The sequence below is a fragment of the Procambarus clarkii genome, chromosome 36 (assembly GCF_040958095.1).
Source record: "Procambarus clarkii isolate CNS0578487 chromosome 36, FALCON_Pclarkii_2.0, whole genome shotgun sequence".
Lineage (NCBI taxonomy): Eukaryota > Metazoa > Arthropoda > Malacostraca > Decapoda > Cambaridae > Procambarus > Procambarus clarkii.
Genome location: NC_091185.1, coordinates 8,346,642 through 8,369,923, shown reverse-complemented (window position 1 = coordinate 8,369,923; position 23,282 = coordinate 8,346,642). Strand labels below are relative to the sequence as shown.

At 45.5% G+C, this 23,282-nt stretch overlaps 1 protein-coding gene across 1 annotated transcript in view; it reads left to right on the top strand.

Moving 5' to 3' along the window:
* The window catches only part of LOC123756091 (uncharacterized), a 133,168-nt gene that overhangs the window by 59,431 nt on the left and 50,455 nt on the right, over positions 1–23,282 (top strand). The window contains exon 7 of the mRNA XM_045739079.2: positions 12,883–13,028. Coding sequence (XP_045595035.2) covers positions 12,883–13,028 — 146 coding nt within the window. The remainder of the gene's footprint in view (positions 1–12,882; positions 13,029–23,282) is intronic.

Here is a 23,282-nt window from a genome sequence, read left to right as displayed (position 1 = left end):
TTCCTTCACGTTAAGGGCTCCAGGAGAGGTGGTGGTGGTGGCCAGCCCCACCAGGGTGCTGGGGACGCAAGCACCGAGCGTGTCTACATTCATGCAGTCATTCTCAGCCTTCCACAAGTGAAAAGAATGTGGCATTTATGACGCGTGGAGCATGACAGGGAAGGTATACGATCCACCTTATGAAAACAAACAGAGAGGCAGGTGTGTTTATGTTAGGTAAGTGGAGTGGATGCTCGCGTGTGTTGAGTGTGGGGAAGGTGTCTGTCAGTGTGTGTGTTGAGTGTTGAGTGTGGGGAAGGTGTCTGTCAGTGTGTGTGTTGAGTGTTGAGTGTGGGGAAGGTGTCTGTCAGTGTGTTGAGTGTGGTGAAGGTGTCTGTCAGTGTGTTGAGTGTGGGGAAGGTGTCTGTCAGTGTGTTGAGTGTGGTGAAGGTGTCTGTCAGTGTGTTGAGTGTGGGGAAGGTGTCTGTCAGTGTGTTGAGTGTGGGGAAGGTGTCTGTCAGTGTGTTGAGTGTGGGGAAGGTGTCTGTCAGTGTGTTGAGTGTGGTGAAGGTGTCTGTCAGTGTGGGGAAGGTGTCTGTCAGTGTGGGGAAGGTGTCTGTCAGTGTGTTGAGTGTGGGGAAGGTGTCTGTCAGTGTGAGGAAGGTGTCTGTCAGTGTGTTGAGTGTGGGGAAGGTGTCTGTCAGTGTGTGTTGAGCGTGGGGAAGGTGTCTGTCAGTGTGGGGAAGGTGTCTGTCAGTGTGTTGAGTGTGGGGAAGGTGTCTGTCAGTGTGTTGAGTGTGGGGAAGGTGTCTGTCAGTGTGAGGAAGGTGTCTGTCAGTGTGTTGAGTGTGGGGAAGGTGTCTGTCAGTGTGTGTTGAGTGTGGGGAAGGTGTCTGTCAGTGTGTGTTGAGTGTGAGGAAGGTGTCTGTCAGTGTGTTGAGTGTGGGGAAGGTGTCTGTCAGTGTGTTGAGTGTGGGGAAGGTGTCTGTCAGTGTGAGGAAGGTGTCTGTCAGTGTGTTGAGTGTGGGGAAGGTGTCTGTCAGTGTGTGTTGAGCGTGGGGAAGGTGTCTGTCAGTGTGGTGAAGGTGTCTGTCAGTGTGTGTTGAGCGTGGGGAAGGTGTCTGTCAGTGTGGGAAAGGTGTCTGTCAGTGTGTGTTGAGTGTGGGGAAGGTGTCTGTCAGTGTGTGTTGAGTGTGGGAAGGTGTCTGTCAGTGTGTTGAGTGTGGGGAAGGTGTCTCTCAGTGTGTTGAGTGTGGGGAAGGTGTCTGTCAGTGTGTTGAGTGTGGGGAAGGTGTCTGTCAGTGTGTGTTGAGCGTGGGAAAGGTGTCTGTCAGTGTGTGTTGAGTGTGGGGAAGGTGTCTGTCAGTGTGTGTTGAGTGTGGGGAAGGTGTCTGTCAGTGTGTTGAGTGTGGGGAAGGTGTCTGTCAGTGTGTTGAGTGTGGGGAAGGTGTCTCTCAGTGTGTTGAGTGTGGGGAAGGTGTCTGTCAGTGTGTTGAGTGTGGGGAAGGTGTCTCTCAGTGTGTTGAGTGTGGGGAAGGTGTCTCTCAGTGTGTTGAGTGTGGGGAAGGTGTCTGTCAGTGTGGGGAAGGTGTCTGTCAGTGTGTTGAGTGTGGGGAAGGTGTCTGTCAGTGTGTGTTGAGTGTGGGGAAGGTGTCTGTCAGTGTGTGTTGAGTGTGGGGAAGGTGTCTGTCAGTGTGTGTTGAGTGTGGGGAAGGTGTCTGTCAGTGTGTTGAGTGTGGTGAAGGTGTCTGTCAGTGTGTTGAGTGTGGGGAAGGTGTCTGTCAGTGTGTTGAGTGTAGTGAAGGTGTCTGTCAGTGTGTTGAGTGTGGGGAAGGTGTCTGTCAGTGTGTGTTGAGTGTGGGGAAGGTGTCTGTCAGTGTGTGTTGAGTGTGGGGAAGGTGTCTGTCAGGTTGTGGTGACGGTTGTCAGGTTGTGGTGACGGGGTTGTCAGGTTGTGGTGACGGTTGTCAGGTTGTGGTGACGGGGTTGTCAGGTTGTGGTGACGGGGTTGTCAGGTTGTGGTGACGGGGTTGTCAGGTTGTGGTGACGGGGTTGTCAGGTTGTGGTGACGGTTGTCAGGTTGTGGTGATGGGGTTGTCAGGTTGTGGTGACGGGGTTGTCAGGTTGTGGTGACGGGGTTGTCAGGTTGTGGTGACGGGGTTGTCAGGTTGTGGTGACGGTTGTCAGGTTGTGGTGACGGGGTTGTCAGGTTGTGGTGACGGGGTTGTCAGGTTGTGGTGACGGGGTTGTCAGGTTGTGGTGACGGGGTTGTCAGGTTGTGGTGACGGTTGTCAGGTTGTGGTGACGGTTGTCAGGTTGTGGTGACGGTTGTCAGGTTGTGGTGACGGTTGTCAGGTTGTGGTGACGGGGTTGTCAGGTTGTGGTGACGGGGTTGTCAGGTTGTGGTGACGGGGTTGTCAGGTTGTGGTGACGGGGTTGTCAGGTTGTGGTGACGGTTGTCAGGTTGTGGTGACGGGGTTGTCAGGTTGTGGTGACGGGGTTGTCAGGTTGTGGTGACGGGGTTGTCAGGTTGTGGTGACGGGGTTGTCAGGTTGTGGTGACGGTTGTCAGGTTGTGGTGACGGGTTGTCAGGTTGTGGTGACGGGTTGTCAGGTTGTGGTGACGGTTGTCAGGTTGTGGTGACGGGGTTGTCAGGTTGTGGTGACGGTTGTCAGGTTGTGGTGACGGGTTGTCAGGTTGTGGTGACGGGGTTGTCAGGTTGTGGTGACGGTTGTCAGGTTGTGGTGACGGGGTTGTCAGGTTGTGGTGACGGGGTTGTCAGGTTGTGGTGACGGGGTTGTCAGGTTGTGGTGACGGTTGTCAGGTTGTGGTGATGGGGTTGTCAGGTTGTGGTGACGGGGTTGTCAGGTTGTGGTGACGGGGTTGTCAGGTTGTGGTGACGGGGTTGTCAGGTTGTGGTGACGGGGTTGTCAGGTTGTGGTGACGGGGTTGTCAGGTTGTGGTGACGGTTGTCAGGTTGTGGTGACGGTTGTCAGGTTGTGGTGACGGGGTTGTCAGGTTGTGGTGACGGGGTTGTCAGGTTGTGGTGACGGGGTTGTCAGGTTGTGGTGACGGGGTTGTCAGGTTGTGGTGACGGTTGTCAGGTTGTGGTGACGGTTGTCAGGTTGTGGTGACGGTTGTCAGGTTGTGGTGACGGTTGTCAGGTTGTGGTGACGGTTGTCAGGTTGTGGTGACGGGGTTGTCAGGTTGTGGTGATGGGGTTGTCAGGTTGTGGTGACGGGGTTGTCAGGTTGTGGTGACGGTTGTCAGGTTGTGGTGACGGGGTTGTCAGGTTGTGGTGACGGTTGTCAGGTTGTGGTGACGGTTGTCAGGATGTGGTGACGGGGTTGTCAGGTTGTGGTGACGGGGTTGTCAGGTTGTGGTGACGGTTGTCAGGTTGTGGTGACGGGGTTGTCAGGTTGTGGTGACGGGGTTGTCAGGTTGTGGTGACGGTTGTCAGGTTGTGGTGACGGTTGTCAGGTTGTGGTGACGGTTGTCAGGTTGTGGTGACGGTTGTCAGGTTGTGATGACGGTTGTCAGGTTGTGGTGACGGGGTTGTCAGGTTGTGGTGACGGGGTTGTCAGGTTGTGGTGACGGGGTTGTCAGGTTGTGGTGACGGTTGTCAGGTTGTGGTGACGGGGTTGTCAGGTTGTGGTGACGGTTGTCAGGTTGTGGTGACGGTTGTCAGGTTGTGGTGACGGTTGTCAGGTTGTGGTGACGGGGTTGTCAGGTTGTGGTGACGGGGTTGTCAGGTTGTGGTGACGGGGTTGTCAGGTTGTGGTGACGGGGTTGTCAGGTTGTGGTGACGGTTGTCAGGTTGTGGTGACGGGGGTGTCAGGTTGTGGTGACGGGGTTGTCAGGTTGTGGTGACGGTTGTCAGGTTGTGGTGACGGGGTTGTTAGGTTGTGGTGACGGGGTTGTCAGGTTGTGGTGACGGGGTTGTCAGGTTGTGGTGACGGGGTTGTCAGGTTGTGGTGACGGTTGTCAGGTTGTGGTGACGGGGTTGTCAGGTTGTGGTGACGGGGTTGTCAGGTTGTGGTGACGGGGTTGTCAGGTTGTGGTGACGGTTGTCAGGTTGTGGTGACGGGGTTGTCAGGTTGTGGTGACGGTTGTCAGGTTGTGGTGACGGGGTTGTCAGGTTGTGGTGACGGGGTTGTCAGGTTGTGGTGACGGTTGTCAGGTTGTGGTGACGGGGTTGTCAGGTTGTGGTGACGGTTGTCAGGTTGTGGTGACGGGGTTGTCAGGTTGTGGTGACGGTTGTCAGGTTGTGGTGACGGGGTTGTCAGGTTGTGGTGACGGGGTTGTCAGGTTGTGGTGACGGGGTTGTCAGGTTGTGGTGACGGGGTTGTCAGGTTGTGGTGACGGAAATGTGCCTTCCAGCAGCCCCTGACACAAGTGCTGACAGCGGAGGAGGGCGGCAGTGATGACGGGGCAGGCGCTCGGTTACGCTAATGTGACACCCGCTACCCATTACGCTCCTCAACTGTAAACATCTTTTACTGCTCTGCTTTTTGTCCATAACATTAAACGTACGAACTTATTTAAGCACTGATAGAGATATTTTCTCACATTATAGTTTCTGTATATTGGAAATTGTGCGTAAGGAACCTTGAGAAACGTTCATGAGACAACCACTTGTCGCACTTCTCCTCTGTCTCCAGTCTTGTGGGTACTCGTCCACATGTGCAGCTACACACAGTTGGTGGGGTACACATGTGGTGGATAACAGCGTGTTGTTGTGTACAACTTCCTCCACGGCTTATATTTACGCGGGCAAATCGTCAAAAAATTGAGTCAATTTGCGTGTATCAGAGCAGACGGGATGAGGCTGTCAGACGCCCCGCGCCGCACTCCTTCTCTCCAACCTGTTAAAAATAGTTGGACTCTTCTCTGGCCCAAGGGACGGGGCGGCCCCTATCAGCATGGAAGTGGGTGGATGAGAGTTGCAGGTGTGTGGTGGAGATTGTCACGTCTCCACCACTATCAACCACTAAGTATTTCTCGCCACACGCCCTGGGTATCCACCACACGCCCTGGGTATCCTCTCAGTTCACAGATTATGACCCATTTGTGGTTATCCTGCACTTAATGGGTCCCAGGTGAGGGTGGAAGGCAGCGCCCCGCCAGCCACCCACGGTAATGGGTCCCAGGTGAGGGTGGAGGGCAGCGCCACGCCGCCCACCCACGGTAATGGGTCCCAGGTGAGGGTGGAGGGCAGCGCCACGCCGCCCACCCACGGTAATGGGTCCCAGGTGAGGGTGGCGGGGCAGCGGCGGGGCGCTGCCCCGCCACCTACCAACGGGGCCCCATACCCACTTGCCAGTGGGTATGGGGCCCCAACACCAACACCTTGGTACTATTTAAAGCTGGAGACAAGTTAATTACTGCAATACAATATTTTACACACTATTGGTAAGTTTAGCCCGGGAGGAGACGAGGTTTACAGCACCCACTTACCCTCACCTGTCACCCTCACCTGTCACCTCTTAACTGTCACCCTCACCTGTCACCCTCACCTGTCACCCTCACCTGTCACCCTCACCCTCACCTGTCACCCCTTAACTGTCACCCTCACCTGTCACCCTCACCTGTCACCCCTTAACTGTCACCCTCACCTGTCACCCCTAACCTGTCACCCTCACCCTCACCTGTCGCCCCTCAACTGTTGCCTCTCACTTGTCACCCCTCACCTGTCACCCATCACCCTCACCTGTCATCCTCACCTGTCACCCCTCACCTGTCACCCCTCACCCTCACCTGTCACCCTCACCTGTCACCCTCACATGTCACCCTCACCTGTCACCCCTCAATTGTCACCCTCATCTGCCACCCCCACCTGTCACCCTCAACTGTCACCCTCACCTGTCACCCTCAACTGTCGCCTCTCCCTTGTCACCCTCACCTGTGATCCTCACCTGTCACCCCCTCACCTGTCACCATCACCTGTCACCCCCACCTGTCACCCCACCTGTCACCCTCACCTGTCACCCTCATCTGTCACCCTCACCTGTCACCCCCACCTGTCACCCTCACCTGTCACCCTCACCTGTCACCCCTCACCTGTCACCCTCACCTGTCACCCCCATGTAACAAACTAGGCTGTTGTAAGAATTATCCAGAAGGTTCCAGAAGTTTCGTGTAGGGACTTGACCTCACAACGCGCATCCTGGGGATTAGCAAGTCTGAGTCACATAATGGCTGACGTCTTTGTTCATAAGTTCGTATAATGAACCATTCTATAGTATTCACTTGTTTACAGAAATTAGCCTTTATTCATTTTGTATTAAAATTGTATTGTATAATATTACTGGTACAATATCAAGAGTATTCTAATTATTAGGAGAATGAGTGTAAGTCACCATCAGTGACGTCACTATCCATGACTAGACCTCGGCGTGGAAGAATTTGAGTGACCTGGCGGTCACAGGTCACAATAGTTCCCACATTCAGTAATTTCTCAAAGGTTAAATAGCCATTTTGGGGATCGGGAACAGCCCTTCCTTAAGAGGCTTGTGTAATTTAACTTGAGTAAAATATGTCAACCAATCTGGATCAATTCAGTACAAACAGAGGTTAATTGTTATAACTTAAGCCTTGCTAGTAACTTGGTAAAACTTAGACTATGCGGAAGGATACAATGCTCTAGTCTGGGGAAGACCAGACGAGGAGAGATCAGTGTGGGATCGAGATCAACTGGGAGAGGTCAACCATCTCACCTCTCCCCCCAAGACCAGCACTCCACCCAAGCTGGTCAACATAGAGGTATAGTTGCTGAGAGTTCTGATAGGGATAGTCAATTCATTGCCGATCTGGTCAATTAGGGAGTGTTCAAGTAGGGAGTGCTAACAATTTAGATTTTGCTTAATTTTGAATAAATTAATTAGTTAATAATTTGCATTTTCATTATTTCCGTGTGTGTGTTATATATATGTGAATTTGTCCTTGTCACGTGGTCCCCACGAGGCAGAGTTGAATTGGGCGCCGATTTTAACATCGAATCAGGATTATCAGTCCCGTTTAATTAATTCCACACTTAAGTGCCAAGGTCATAAGTTATTAGTGGGGATCAAGCCCCAAGGTTGATTAATTAGCATGATCGATCCAGACCTCGATCATTGCTCAGTGCAAGGTCTGGTGGTGGCGGCGGAGGCGACTCTAGGGTTTTGCTCACAGCCTATGTCCTGTCAGACGGGTTGTAGAATCCTAAGTCGGTAAATCGTCTTAGGACCACGTGGCGTGGAGTCGGCTTTGGTAAGAGTTTGGGAGTCCCTTAGTATACAGAACAAAAGTAAGAATACAGGTAGAGGGAGAAAAAGGAAGAAAGGTCATTCGAGAACCCCCTCCCCGTGTTACACCCACCTGTCACCCTCACCTGTCACCCCCACCTGTCACCCTCACCTATCACCCTCAATTGTCACCTGTCACCCCTCACCTGTCACCCTCACCTGTCACCCTCAATTGTCACCTGTCACCCTCACCTGTCACTTGTCTCAACAGTTTAGTCCAGTTCTCACTAACTAGGATGACTGGCCCTTCACTGCTCAGCCATCTTCCACTTTAGGGATAAGTTTTCTTAACTCTTTTATACAATAGTGAAGTGACGTCTCTTACTGATCAACGAGGGTAGTTACTCTTACTGATCAACGAGGGTAGTTACTCTTACTGATCAACGAGGACAGTTACTCTTACTGATCAACGAGGGTAGTTACTCTCACTGATCAACGAGGGTAGTTACTCTTTCTGATCAACGAGGGTAGTTACTCTTACTGATCAACGAGGGTAGTTACTCTTACTGATCAACGAGGACAGTTACTCTTACTGATCAACGAGGGTAGTTACTCTTACTGATCAACGAGGACAGTTACTCTTTCTGATCAACGAGGGTAGTTACTCTCACTGATCAACGAGGACAGTTACTCTTTCTGATCAACGAGGACAGTTACTCTTTCTGATCAACGAGGGTAGTTACTCTTACTGATCAACGAGGGTAGTTACTCTTACTGATCAACGAGGACAGTTACTCTTACTGATCAACGAGGGTAGTTACTCTTACTGATCAACGAGGGTAGTTACTCTTACTGATCAACGAGGACAGTTAGTCTTACTGATCAACGAGGGTAGTTACTCTTACTGATCAACGAGGACAGTTACTCTTACTGATCAACGAGGGTAGTTACTCTCACTGATCAACGAGGGTAGTTACTCTTTCTGATCAACGAGGGTAGTTACTCTTACTGATCAACGAGGGTAGTTACTCTTACTGATCAACGAGGACAGTTACTCTTACTGATCAACGAGGGTAGTTACTCTCACTGATCAACGAGGACAGTTACTCTTTCTGATCAACGAGGGTAGTTACTCTTACTGATCAACGAGGGTAGTTACTCTTACTGATCAACGAGGACAGTTACTCTTACTGATCAACGAGGGTAGTTACTCTCACTGATCAACGAGGACAGTTACTCTTTCTGATCAACGAGGGTAGTTACTCTTACTGATCAACGAGGGTAGTTACTCTTACTGATCAACGAGGACAGTTACTCTTACTGATCAACGAGGGTAGTTACTCTCACTGATCAACGAGGACAGTTACTCTTTCTGATCAACGAGGGTAGTTACTCTTACTGATCAACGAGGGTAGTTACTCTTACTGATCAACGAGGACAGTTACTCTTACTGATCAACGAGGGTAGTTACTCTTACTGATCAACGAGGACAGTTACTCTTTCTGATCAACGAGGGTAGTTACTCTTACTGATCAACGAGGACAGTTACTCTCACTGATCAACGAGGACAGTTACTCTTTCTGATCAACGAGGGTAGTTACTCTCACTGATCAACGAGGACAGTTACTCTTTCTGATCAACGAGGGTAGTTACTCTTACTGATCAACGAGGGTAGTTACTCTTACTGATCAACGAGGACAGTTACTCTTACTGATCAACGAGGGTAGTTACTCTTACTGATCAACGAGGACAGTTACTCTTTCTGATCAACGAGGGTAGTTACTCTTACTGATCAACGAGGACAGTTACTCTTACTGATCAACGAGGGTAGTTACTCTCACTGATCAACGAGTACAGTTACTCTTTCTGATCAACGAGGGTAGTTACTCTCACTGATCAACGAGGACAGTTACTCTTTCTGATCAACGAGGGTAGTTACTCTTACTGATCAACGAGGGTAGTTACTCTTACTGATCAACGAGGACAGTTACTCTTACTGATCAACGAGGGTAGTTACTCTTACTGATCAACGAGGACAGTTACTCTTTCTGATCAACGAGGGTAGTTACTCTTACTGATCAACGAGGACAGTTACTCTCACTGATCAACGAGGACAGTTACTCTTTCTGATCAACGAGGGTAGTTACTCTTACTGATCAACGAGGGTAGTTACTCTTACTGATCAACGAGGACAGTTACTCTTACTGATCAACGAGGGTAGTTACTCTTACTGATCAACGAGGACAGTTACTCTTTCTGATCAACGAGGGTAGTTACTCTTACTGATCAACGAGGACAGTTACTCTTACTGATCAACGAGGACAGTTACTCTTACTGATCAACGAGGGTAGTTACTCTTACTGATCAACGAGCACAGTTACTCTTTCTGATCAACGAGGGTAGTTACTCTTACTGATCAACGAGGACAGTTACTCTCACTGATCAACGAGGGTAGTTACTCTTACTGATCAACGAGGACAGTTACTCTTACTGATCAACGAGGGTAGTTACTCTTACTGATCAACGAGGACAGTTACTCTTACTGATCAACGAGGGTAGTTACTCTTACTGATCAACGAGGGTAGTTACTCTTACTGATCAACGAGCACAGTTACTCTTACTGATCAACGAGGACAATTACTCTTACTGATCAACGAGGGTAGTTACTCTTACTGATCAACGAGGGTAGTTACTCTTACTGATCAACGAGGACAGTTACTCTTACTGATCAACGAGGGTAGTTACTCTCACTGATCAACGAGGGTAGTTACTCTCACTGATCAACGAGGACAGTTACTCTCACTGATCAACGAGGACAGTTACTCTCACTGATCAACGAGGACAGTTACTCTCACTGATCAACGAGGACAGTTACTCTTACTGATCAACGAGGACAGTTACTCTCACTGATCAACGAGGACAGTTACTCTTACTGATCAACGAGGACAGTTACTCTCACTGATCAACGAGGACAGTTACTCTCACTGATCAACGAGGACAGTTACTCTTACTGATCAACGAGGACAGTTACTCTTACTGATCAACGAGGACAGTTACTCTTACTGATCAACGAGGACAGTTACTCTCACTGATCAACGAGCACAGTTACTCTCACTGATCAACGAGCACAGTTACTCTCACTGATCAAAGACATAAGTATCTAATTCTGCAAAATACCTTAATCCTAACACTTAAATTATAACATAAAACAAAATTTATAACACCTATAAATTATGGACATAAAACATTATAAAATGAAAAAGAGAGTAATGGAGTGAGAGAGAGAAGCTATGGTACAGCTCAAAGGGTCATTCTCAATCAAATATAATTTGATTTAACTATAAGTGATGCAGGAGGTGAAGGGCAGAGTGGTCAACCCTCAAGTGGTCCCTTCTTGGGCTGTTATGTCTTTATTGTATGTGGTCATTCACACACACACACACACACACACACACACACACACACACACACACACACACACACACACACACACACACACACACACACACACACACAAGTCTTTGCTTTGCTTGCCTCGCAAGCAAGGCAAAGACTCAGCCTAAATTGCTGCATAGCCACATCAGGAGAAAAACAACAGTAAAAGAACAGGTAATGAAATTAAGGATAGGGGCAGAAGGATTCACTACAAATGACAAGGAAGTGTGTGAGGAACTGAATAAGAAATTCCAGGAGGTCTTCACCTTAGAGCAAGGAGAAATCCCAGAGATAAGAGAGGGAATAGCTGACCAGGAACTACTGGAAGAGTTGGAGATTACCAGCGGGAAAGTAAGGAAGTGTTTACTAGAGTTGGATGTGACAAAGGCTATAGGCCCAGATGGAATCTCCCCTTGGATACTAAAGGAAGGAGCAGAAGAACTGTGCCTACCACTCTCCATAGTGTATAACAAATCTCTGGCAACAGGAGAACTGCCAGAAATTTGGAAAGCAGCTAACGTAGTTCCGATATACAAGAAAGGGGATAGACAGGAGGCACTGAATTACAGGCCAGTGTCCCTAACCTGCATACCATGCAAGCTGATGGAGAAGATTGTGCGAAGAAAGCTAGTGGAGCATCTGGAGCGAAAGAACTTTGTAACACAGCATCAACATGGGTTCAGGGATGGCAGGTCCTGCCTCACAGGGTTACTTGAATTCTACGACCAGGCAACAAAAATAAGGCAAGAAAGAGAAGGGTGGGCAGACTGCATATTTTTGGATTGTCAGAAAGCCTGTCATCCTCAACTGTCGCCTCTCACTTGTCACCCTCACCTGTCCCCCTCATCTGTCACCCCCACCTTTCACCCCCTCCTGTCTCCCTCACCTGTCACCCTCAAGTGCCACACAAGAGGCTAGTGAAAAAGCTGGAGATGCAGGCTAGAGTGAAAGGGAAGGTACTTCGTTGGATACAGGAGTACCTAAGCAACAGGAGACAACGAGTCAGTGTGAGTGGTGAAGTCTCAGATTGGCGAGACGTTACGAGTGGAGTCCCGCAGGGGTCAGTCCTTGGACCTATACTGTTTGTGATATATGTAAATGATCTCCCAGAGGGTATAGAATCGTTTCTCTCAATGTTTGCCGATGATGCAAAAATTATGAGGAGGATTGAAACTGAGGACGATAGTAGGAGGCTACAAGATGACCTAGACAGACTGAGTGAATGGTCCAACAAATGGCTGTTGAAGTTCAACTCGAGTAAATGCAAAGTAATGAAACTAGGCAGTGGAAACAGGAGGCCAGACACAGGATACAGAATAGGAGATGAAGTACTTAATGAAACGGACAGAGAGAAAGATCTAGGAGTTGATATCACACCAAACCTGTCTCCTGAAGCCCACATAAAAAGAATAACGTCTGCGGCATATGCGAGGCTGGCTAACATCAGAACAGCGTTCAGGAACCTGTGTAAGGAATCATTCAGAATCTTGTACACCACATATGTAAGACCAATCCTGGAGCATGCGGCCCCAGCATGGAGCCCGTACCTTGTCAAGCACAAGACGAAGCTGGAAAAAGTCCAAAGGTATGCCACTAGACTAGTCCCAGAACTAAGAGGCATGAGTTACGAGGAAAGGCTGCGGAAAATGCACCTTACGACACTGGAAGACAGAAGAGTAAGGGGAGACATGATCACAACCTACAAAATCCTCAGAGGAATCGACCGGGTTAACAAGGATAAACTATTCAACACTGGTGGGACGCGAACAAGGGGAAACTGATGGAAACCGAGTACCCACATGAGCCACAGAGATATTAGAAAGAACTTTTTTAGTGTCAGAGTGGTTGACAAATGGAATGCATTAGGAAGTGATGTGGTGGAGGCTGACCCCATACACAGTTTCAAATGTAGATATGATAGAGCCCAGTAGGCTCAGGAACCTGTACACCTGTTGATTGACGGTTGAAAGGCGGGACCAAAGAGCCAGAGCTCAACCCCCGCAAGCACAACTAGGTGAGTACAACTAGGTGAGTACAACTAGGTGAGTACAACTAGGTGAGTACAGTCCAGTTAGAAAGGCGGAGTCCAAGAGCTAATAGCTCGATTCTGCAGGCACAAATAGTAAAATACAAACAGTAAATATCACAGTATGAGTTAACCATCCTAGAGTTCACTAGGAGCAGTGTTGATGTTGGTGATGCAAGTGTATGACATGAGACTAAGGGCGCGGCCCTCCTCCAGGGAGCCACCTGGGCTGCGTGACGGAGTTCGACGGGCTGGGCGGGGAGCTGGGCCACGCGCTCAGGCCCGACCATGACGCCCAGATCCACATGGACGACGACGAGCACTTCACCCTCGACTCCGACCACGGCACCAACCTCGTCAAGGTCAGTCACAACCCCACACCTTCCTTACTGTCTTCGTCAGTGTGTGTGTGTGTGTGTGTGTATACACACACACACACACACACACACACACACACACACACACACACACACACACACACACACACACACACACACACACACACACACACACACACACGCACACACACACTGCAGCAGGCTCTAGGAACATTAACTTACTTAAGTATTGTGAACAGGTTGAGGGCTGTAAGTGCTGTCCCAAGTTACATAAAGGTTGAGGGAAGCTGAAAAGTTAATAAGATACAAGAAATAAATGAAAGTGAGTAAAAGTTATGTGTTGGAAATTTTATATTCCACAACAAACGATCGTCAATAACAAAGATGGCCGCCACCATGGGGAATGTAAACACACCAGCAGATGATTGTTTCTGAGGATTCTCACCACAAGATATAATGAAAGGAGGTTTTCTTGGCAGGTCAGAGATAACTGAGAATATTCTAAAGAAGTATGAAAAAAAAAAGCACTTGGATTAGAAATAAGAAAATGGAGCTCAAAGGAGTGAGTTTCGGACTTTAAAAGGAAGTATTCTTAAACATGGTTAGAAAACTACTGCTTTAACCAATAAGGTAAGGAGACAGAAGGAACTAGTGAAAGACAATGAGGTATGGAAAGTGGTGCATTTGAAGAAAATAGCAAAAAAATACTCATATGGTGAACAACTCCAAGAAACCCTAAATCAAATCAAATCAAATCAAATGTTTATTTAGGTAAGGTACATACAAGAGATTTTACAAAGAGTGATGGATTTATAGATAGAGCTAGTACATACAATGCCTAAAGCCACTATTACGCAAAGCGTTTCGGGCATGAAAAACTTAAATGACTAAAGCTTAATACTAATTGAGCATAAAGAGTAAAATGAGTTCAGAACAAATAAAAAAAAAAGATATAAAAAGGGGGGAACATGGCTGAAAAAGCAGCACAAATACAATTCTGTCGACAAACAGCGCTCTTTAAAAAAAAAAAAAACAGACATTGGTTGACAATAGAAGGGTAAGGTAGGTTACAGGGAATTTATTAGGTATAGCTTCGTTTTTATCTTAAACTGGTTGAGAGAGGTACAGTCTTTAACATGGTTGGGAAGGTCATTCCACAATCTGGGTCCCTTGATTTGTAGAGCATTTCTAGTTTGATTAAGTCGTACTCTAGGAATATCAAAACTGTATTTATTTCTGGTGTGGTGCTCATGGGTTCTGTTACAACCTTCTATGAAGCTTTTGAGATCAGGATTGGCATTACAGTTCAGCGTTTTATATATGTATAATACACATGAGAGAATGTGCAGTGACTTAATGTCTAACATATTCAGAGATTTGAGTAGGGGTACCGAGTGATGTCTGGGGCCAGAGTTGGATATTGTCCTAATAGCAGCTTTGTGTTGAGTAATTAGAGGACGTAAATGATTTTGGGTAGTAGAACCCCAAGCACAAATACCATAGTTGAGATATAGATAGATGAGGGAGTAATAGAGTGTCACCAAGGCAGGGCGGGGTACATAATATCTGATCTTAGAAAAGACGCCTAAAGGCCAACATAGGATATGCAAGGATATGCAAAGATAAATAGAATTGACAACTCGCATAGAGGAGGTTAATAAAGAACTAGAAAAATACAAAGAAGAAATAAAAGAGACGTATGAGCTCCAAAACCTCACTAATACCCTTCGTCTTCTTGACATAAAGCTCACCTTTCGACACACTCTTCGTAGTAATCTGGTTCACACTTTTCCTCCTGCTTCTAATACTGCTAGTGTCTACTCTTTTTCCTGTTTGTCTTGTCCTCTCCAATACTTTGGTGAAACTGGCCGTACACTAAATGACAGACTTAAGGAACACAAGAGAAGTGTTAAGTCTGCAGACATAAACAATGCTCTTTTCTGCCATGTTAGGGATTCTTATCATCCTGTTGATTGGTTTTCTTCTAAAATAGTTTTCCTGCCTCTACACAGACGCCATTTTGTCGACTCAGCTCTGATACACAACCTACCCAACATGAACTTGAGTCTTGGCATTGTTGCTGTTGACTCTTTCCTTTCACAGTACATACTCAAATGCTCTAAACTTTCTAACAAACATGACCTAACATAAACCTACCCATCCTCTTTCTCTTTCTTTTAATTTATCCTCATTTTCTTATGTTCCCTTTCTTACTCCTATTATTACACCTTACACCCATTTAATACACCTATCCCATCTGTACCTCTCACCTTCTTCATACCGTCCTCAAAGATTTCCTCCTTCTCGCCTCTCTCTTGTCTTACTTAAAGCCCTTAATGTCTCCCTCGTCTCATCACCGTCGACTTGATAATGGTCCGGGACGGACCGAAAGGTCGTCGTCTCCTCTTTTTCTAGAGTGGTTTAGTCTTCATATCTTAAGCCACGTTATTGTGACTCATCATCAGCTAAGAAGGAACTAGATGACAAACGAGAGAGCCTCATAATAGTCATGAGGGAGATTATTGTACAAGCAGATAAAGATAAATCATGATTGCTGGTACTAAGGGACTTCAACTTGAAAGCAATAGACTGGGAGGCCTACGAAGCAAGAATAGAGGACATTTGGACAGTCAAATTTGTAAACCTCATTCTGGAGACATTCACGTATCAACACGTCAAGCAGGCCACAAGAATGAGGGAAGAGGATGTTCTGTCAATACCGTATCTAATATTCACCAGGAAAGAAGAAGAAATATTTTGACATCCAGCACCTTTCTCCCTTGGGAAATTTGATTGTTGCCGCCTTCAAGGCGGCTAGTTTATTGTGCACCCCATACTCATCCTGTGAGCGGTAGCGCAAAAAGCATTACAGAGGGCACAATAGGTCTTTATCAGACCTCATCTTAGATTATTACATAAACAATTTCATCTATCCTTCACACCTTATAGTTACAATGTCCGCTAGTTACAGAGAAAGTGCTATTTCAAGAGCTATATATTTACAGTAAGTCATCATACATTAATGGTAGGTCTTATTGCTAATACATAATAGTTTGACCAATGGGAAATTACAGAGTCATAGGGGAGCTTCTGTTTATTATTAGTCCTCACAATACACTACTTGTTTCTGAATCTCATATGTCGTTCATCTACTGGAAGCAAAATATGGATACAGTGCAAGGATTTCAGGTAATTTATCCATGGTAATAAGATAGGTTGCCATATCATACAGCGTGAGCTTAGATTTATTTCTAAATGGCTCAATTTTACTACAATCCAAGATATAGTGTTACGGGATTGGTTCAACAGAAATTGTGAGAGGGACAGAGAGGAAAAGACAACAAAATGGGAGTCAATGTAGGAAGAGTCCTAACCCACAAACACACCAGCATTACAAGCAAGCAAGAAACAATTACACAACAGTGAGGAGAGAGGACGAATGGAACTTTGGTAAAGGTACAGCAGACTAATATAAAATAGATCCAGGCCTTTTCTATAAATTCATTAAAAGCAAGCTGCATGTACAGGATAAAATTTAGAGATTGAGAACGGGGAACAGGACTACTGAGAATGAAAAAAAATGTGTGAAATGCTAAATTAACAGTTTCAAAGTGTGTTTGTATAAAATGAGGATTTCAGAGAGCTGAACCCAATACCAATTCCAGAAAAAGCCATAGAATACATACAAGTATCTCAAGACGAAGTGGAAAAATTACTCGAGGGGCGAGGAAGAAATAAAGCAGTTGGACCTGATGGAGTTTCACCTTGGGTGCTGCGAGAATGTGCAACTGAGCTGAGCATTCCACTCCAATTAATATTTCAAACATTCTTGTACACAGGAATCTTAGCAGATATATGGAAAAAGGCAAACCAAGTTCCAATCTATAAACATGGCAGTTGAGAGGACCCTCTGAATTATAGACCCATATCATTAACAAGCGTGGTAGTCAAAACACTAGAAAAAATTGTTAAACCCAAATGGAATGAACACCTAGAGAGCAACGATATAATAATGGACAGAAATTATGGTTTTCGAACAGGAAGATTCTGTGTAACAAATCTTTAGTTTTTATGATAGAGCCACAGAGATGTTACAGGAGAGAGGTGGTTGGGTTGACTGTGTCTACCTTGACCTAAAAAAGGCTTTTGATATTGTCCCACACAAGAGGCTGTTCTGGAAGCTGGAACATGCTGGAGGAGTGACAGGGAGACTACTGACACGGATGTAAAACTTTCTTACTGACAGACAGACAGATGAGGGCAGTAATCAGAGACAATGTATGATTGGAGGAGTGTAACGAGCGGGAGTACCACAGGGTTCAGTTCATGCATCAGTAATGTTCATTATCTACATAAACGATCTACCAGAGGAATACAAAATTAATTGAACATATTTGCGGATGATGCTAAGATACTGGGGAAGATAAGAGGCGGAGACGATTGTAATGCCCTTTAAATTGCTCTAAAGATAATCTAGATCTTTATATAATCTATGATCTAGATAATATAAGTGCTTGGAGTGTCAAGTGACGAATGGAATTCCATGTGAATAAATGCCATGTTATGGAATGTGGATCCGGAAAAATTGAACCACACACAACTTACAAATTATGTGGAAAGGAATTACAGAACTCTAATAAAGAATGAGGCCTGGGAGTGGTGATAGTAAGTTGTCGCCAGAGGAACACATAAAGAACATTGTGAGAGGAGCGTATGAGAGAGAAGCACATAAATAAACTGGATAAGTTGTAGTGGCATGCTACAAAATGGTGGCGTTAAACATGCCAAAACTATAAGATAGAAGAAAAAGAGGCGATACGATCACCACACACAAAATACTAACAGGAATCGACCAAATTGACAAAAAGGAATTCCTGAAACCAGCAACTTCACGAACAAGAGGACACAGATTCAAGCTAAGGAAACAAAGGTGCCGGAAAAATATTAGAAAGTTTTCTTTCACAGAGTGGTTGATGGTTGGAACAAGTTAGGTGAGAAGGTGGTAGAGACCAAAGCCGTCAGTAGTTTCAAAGTGTTATACGACAAATAAGTATACGACACTTAGGTAATTACAAGCAGTGAAACTGGGGACATGCGTGCGTAACACCTGGGACAGGCATGCCACCGGGCACACTTCTCCCATTTGAGCATGTTGGGATCCGTCTCATCACGATGAGAGGTGCCCCGCTCGTATGGTCCATGTCTCCATGTGTTTAATGGCGTGTGTGGTTAGGATAGGGTGAGCATGTGAACGTGTATAGCAGGTGTGTATGTTGATCTGTTCTCATGTTGACGTGAAAGTAAGGGAGTGTTGAAAGTGTATGTATTGAGAGCGAAGACTTGTACATGTATGCTTAGAGAGAGTTAAGCATGGGGCCTCTATATCTATGCATGGGGGTAGGAGATCTAACCATGTGGAACAGATGACTGTGAGGCTCGTGTATGACACGAGTCAATGGGATGAGAGCGGGAGGGATTCTGGAGGAAGAGGATCGGACGCACTCTGAGTATGCTTCTCACCTGCACTCATGTTTCCAACTCCGGGCATCAGCAGGCCTAGTAGACAGGGTACAGTATGTAGTGGGTTGGGTTAGGGTTGTCGGGAAGGGGAAGGTTTCTTTCTCTCTCTCTCTCTCACTCTCTCTCCCTTTCTCTCTCTCTCTCTCTCCCTTTCTCTCTCTCTCTCACTCTCTCTCCCTTTCTCTCTCTTTCTCTCTCTCCCTTTCTCTCTCCCTTTCTCTCTCTTTCTCTCTCTCTCTCTCTCTCTCTCTCTCTCTCTCTCTCTCTCTCTCTCTCTCTCTCTCTCTCTCTCTCTCTCTCTCTCTCTCTCTCTCTCTCTCTCTCTCTGTCTCTCTCTCTCTCTCTAAGTAAGAGAGAGAGAGTAATAAGTAATACATACTCTCTCTAATACAGTAAGAGAGTATGTATTAGATGCTTTATGCATCGATGCTTTATAATAGTATTATTTACTTGAAGATGAAAAGTACTTTGGTTTCACAACTATGGAGATAAGGAAGACAGTTCAACAAAAGAAAAAGTTATATAAATGTGAATACATTTCCTATGTGCAGAGGAGGGTTTAAGGATTTGACAGATGATTGACGTGCGACAGGTGAAGGAGGGAGGGGTGCCTGCGGATGTGTGGTGGAGGGAAGGAGTATGGGTAGTGCCCCAAACTGGGCATTAGTCTCCCATCCTCTGGCAGGTGTAGTCATAATGATTGGCTGTAGAGAAGCTCCTCACACCTTAATACTTAATCTATTTATCTATCTTTATATAAATATTACGGTCCCACACATTGAGGTTTGCAGCACATCAAAGTCTGTGTGGGTGTAACGGGCTGACATCTGTGTTGGTTCCGATGGAGACCTGACAGAGGGAGACCTCAACGGAGGTCCTTTGGTCTCTGTGATTTGTATGTGGTTATTAGCACTCCGAGGCTGAGTGAGGGATAGTGGACAGCCTCTGGAAGGAGTAGGTGAAGGGAGCCGGATGTCTCGGGTACTACAAAACCTATGTGAGTATGCCGCCCACACCTTAATACATTATTCCATCTATCTATCTATCTATCTATCTATATATATATATATATATATATATATATATATATATATATATATATATATATATATATATATATATATATATATATATGTATATATATATATATATATATATACATATATATATATATATATATATATAAATATATATATATATATATATATATATATATATATATATATATATATATATATATATATATATATTTTTTTTTACCATCTCTTTTAAGGGTCTGAGCTGGTGGTGGAGCGGGTTAAGGCGTACCTGTTATGCCAGTTGCTGGAAGGCTTCTGTGCTGGCTAGGGTTCGAGTCTCCTGGTGGGAAAGTGTTCTAAAGTTGTACACTTCACTCTCGTGTTTAGGAGAGTTGTGCCTTATATATATATATATATATGCAATTGACTATCACAAAACACTGATCATTTTATGCGGAAAATCCACAGAGAAATATGAAATGAGGTGAACGTTTCGGCTTTGTTAAAGCCTTTGTCAACACCAGACTGACTAAGGAGAAGGGAGAAGGGGGAGGATATATAGGCCGACACCTGACCAACATGAGGCTTTCATGAGGCTGTTCATGAAGTGTTCATGAGGCTTTTCTTTAATCTTTCATCCTTATTCTCTGACCGCTTAATCCTCTTTGACCATTCTAAGCTAAGCTATACCTGTTTTTGGTTAATTACACCTGACCAACCCTAGGGATGGGTTGGTCAGGTGTCGGCCTATATATCCTCCCCCTTCTCCCTTCTCCTTAGTCAGTCTGGTGTTGACAAAGGCTTTAACAAAGCCGAAACGTTCACCTCATTTCATATTTCTCTGTGGATTTTCGGCATATATATATATATATATATATATATATATATATATATATATATATATATATATATATATATATATATATATATATATATATATATATATATTAATAATAATAATAACAATAATAATAAAATGTTTATTTAGGTAAGGTACATACATACAATAAATTTTTACAAAGATTGTTTGACTTATAGGTAGAGCTAGTACATACAATGCCTAAAGTCACTATTACGCAAAGCGTTTCGGGCATGATAAACTTAAATGACAAGCTTAATACTAATTGAGCATAATGAGTAGAATGAAAACAAGAAATGAAAACATAGATGAAAAAGCAGCACAAATACAATTATGTCGACAAACAGCGCTCTTTAAAGAAAAAAACAGACATTGGTTGACAATAGAAGGGTAAGGTAGGTTACAGGGAATTTATTAGGTATAGCTTCGTTTTTAACTTAAACTGGTTGAGAGAGGTACAGTCTTTAACATGGTTGGGAAGGTCATTCCACATTCTGGGCCCCTTGATTTGTAGAGCATTTCTAGTTTGATTAAGTCGTACTCTAGGAATATCAAAACTGTATTTATTTCTGGTGTGCTGCTCATGGGTTCTGTTACAACCTTCAATGAAGCTTTTGAGATCAGGATTGGCATTATAGTTTAGCGTTTTATATATGTATAATACACATGAGAGAATGTGCAGTGACTTAATGTCTAACATATTCAGAGATTTGAGTAGGGGTACCGAGTGATGTCTGGGGCCAGAGTTGGATATTGTCCTAATAGCAGGATATATATATATCCTACACTCCGATGCACACTCATATACATAATCTCTTACTGAAAATGAGAGAGAGAGAAAGACCTTCTCCTTCTGAATAAACCTAACCCAACCCATTACATACTGTACCCGGTCTACTAGGCCTGCTGACGCCCGGTGTTGGTATGCGTGCAGGCAAGAAGCATACTCAGAGCCCGTCGGATCCACTACCTCCCGCACCCCTCCCGCTCCCATCCCATTGACTCGTGTCATACACGAGCCTCACAGTCATCTGTTCCACATCCTTAGATCTCCCACCCCCATGCATAGATATAGAGGCCCCATGCTTAACTCTCTCTAAGCATACATGTACAAGTCTTCGCTCACAATACATACACTTTCAACACTCTCTTACTTTCACGTTAACATGAGAACAGATCAACATACACACCTGCTACACACGTTCACATGCTCACCCTATCCTAACCACACACGCCATTAAACACATGGAGACATGGACCGTACGAGCGGAGCACCTCTCATCGTGATGAGACGGATCCCCACGTGCTCACCTGTCCCAGAAGTCGTGCATGGTCTATGTCCCAGATTTCACTACTTATACACAAACACACACACACACACACACACACACACACACAAACATGTACAGTACATCTAAAAAAGTGTATACACACTATGAATAATTATAGAGTTAGTGTTTATTGAAATACATTTCATTTTCAAAGTGTAATCAAAAGTATCTACTGACAATCTTCAGTTGTTTTGTCAACACGAGTATTCAAAAAGAAAGATTTCATTGGATATTTTAGTGCATTTTTGTTCAATGGCAACACTCAACTCAGCGACTGTTGCCGGCTTAGTAGCGTTGAATTAATTATTTAGGCTTCCCCCATAACAAACAGGTACTGTGGTACTGTTGCTTCTGGTACTGTTGCTTCTGGTACTGTTGCTTCTGGTACTGTTGCTTCTGGTACTGTTGCTTCTGGTACTGTTGCTTCTGGTACTGTTGCTTCTGGTACTGTTGCTTCTGGTGCTGTTGCTTCTGGTACTGTTGCTTCTGGTACTGTTGCTTCTGGTACTGTTGCTTCTGGTACTGTTGCTTCTGGTACTGTTGCTTCTGGTACTGTTGCTTCTGGTACTGTTGCTTCTGGTACTGTTGCTTCTGGTACTGTTGCTTCTGGTGCTGTTGCCTCTGGTACTGTTGCTTCTGGTACTGTTGCTTCTGGTACTGTTGCTTCTGGTACTGTTGCTTCTGGTACTGTTGCTTCTGGTACTGTTGCTTCTGGTGCTGTTGCTTCTGGTACTGTTGCTTCTGGTACTGTTGCTTCTGGTACTGTTGCTTCTGGTACTGTTGCTTCTGGTACTGTTGCTTCTGGTACTGTTGCTTCTGGTACTGTTGCTTCTGGTACTGTTGCTTCTGGTACTGTTGCTTCTGGTACTGTTGCTTCTGGTACTGTTGCTTCTGGTACTGTTGCTTCTGGTGCTGTTGCTTCTGGTGCTGTTGCTTCTGGTACTGTTGCTTCTGGTACTGTTGCTTCTGGTGCTGTTGCCTCTGGTACTGTTGCCTCTGGTACTGTTGCTTCTGGTACTGTTGCTTCTGGTACTGTTGCTTCTGGTGCTGTTGCTTCTGGTACTGTTGCCTCTGGTACTGTTGCTTCTGGTACTGTTGCCTCTGGTACTGTTGCTTCTGGTACTGTTGCTTCTGGTGCTGTTGCTTCTGGTACTGTTGCTTCTGGTGGTTGCTTCTGGTACTGTTGCTTCTGGTACTGTTGCTTCTGGCACTGTTGCTTCTGGTACTGTTGCTTCTGGTGCTGTTGCTTCTGGTACTGTTGCTTCTGGTGCTGTTGCTTCTGGTACTGTTGCTTCTGGTACTGTTGCTTCTGGTACTGTTGCTTCTGGTACTGTTGCTTCTGGTACTGTTGCTTCTGGTACTGTTGCTTCTGGTGCTGTTGCTTCTGGTGCTGTTGCCTCTGGTACTGTTGCTTCTGGTACTGTTGCTTCTGGTGCTGTTGCTTCTGGTACTGTTGCTTCTGGTGCTGTTGCTTCTGGTACTGTTGCTTCTGGTACTGTTGCTTCTGGCACTGTTGCTTCTGGTACTGTTGCTTCTGGTGCTGTTGCTT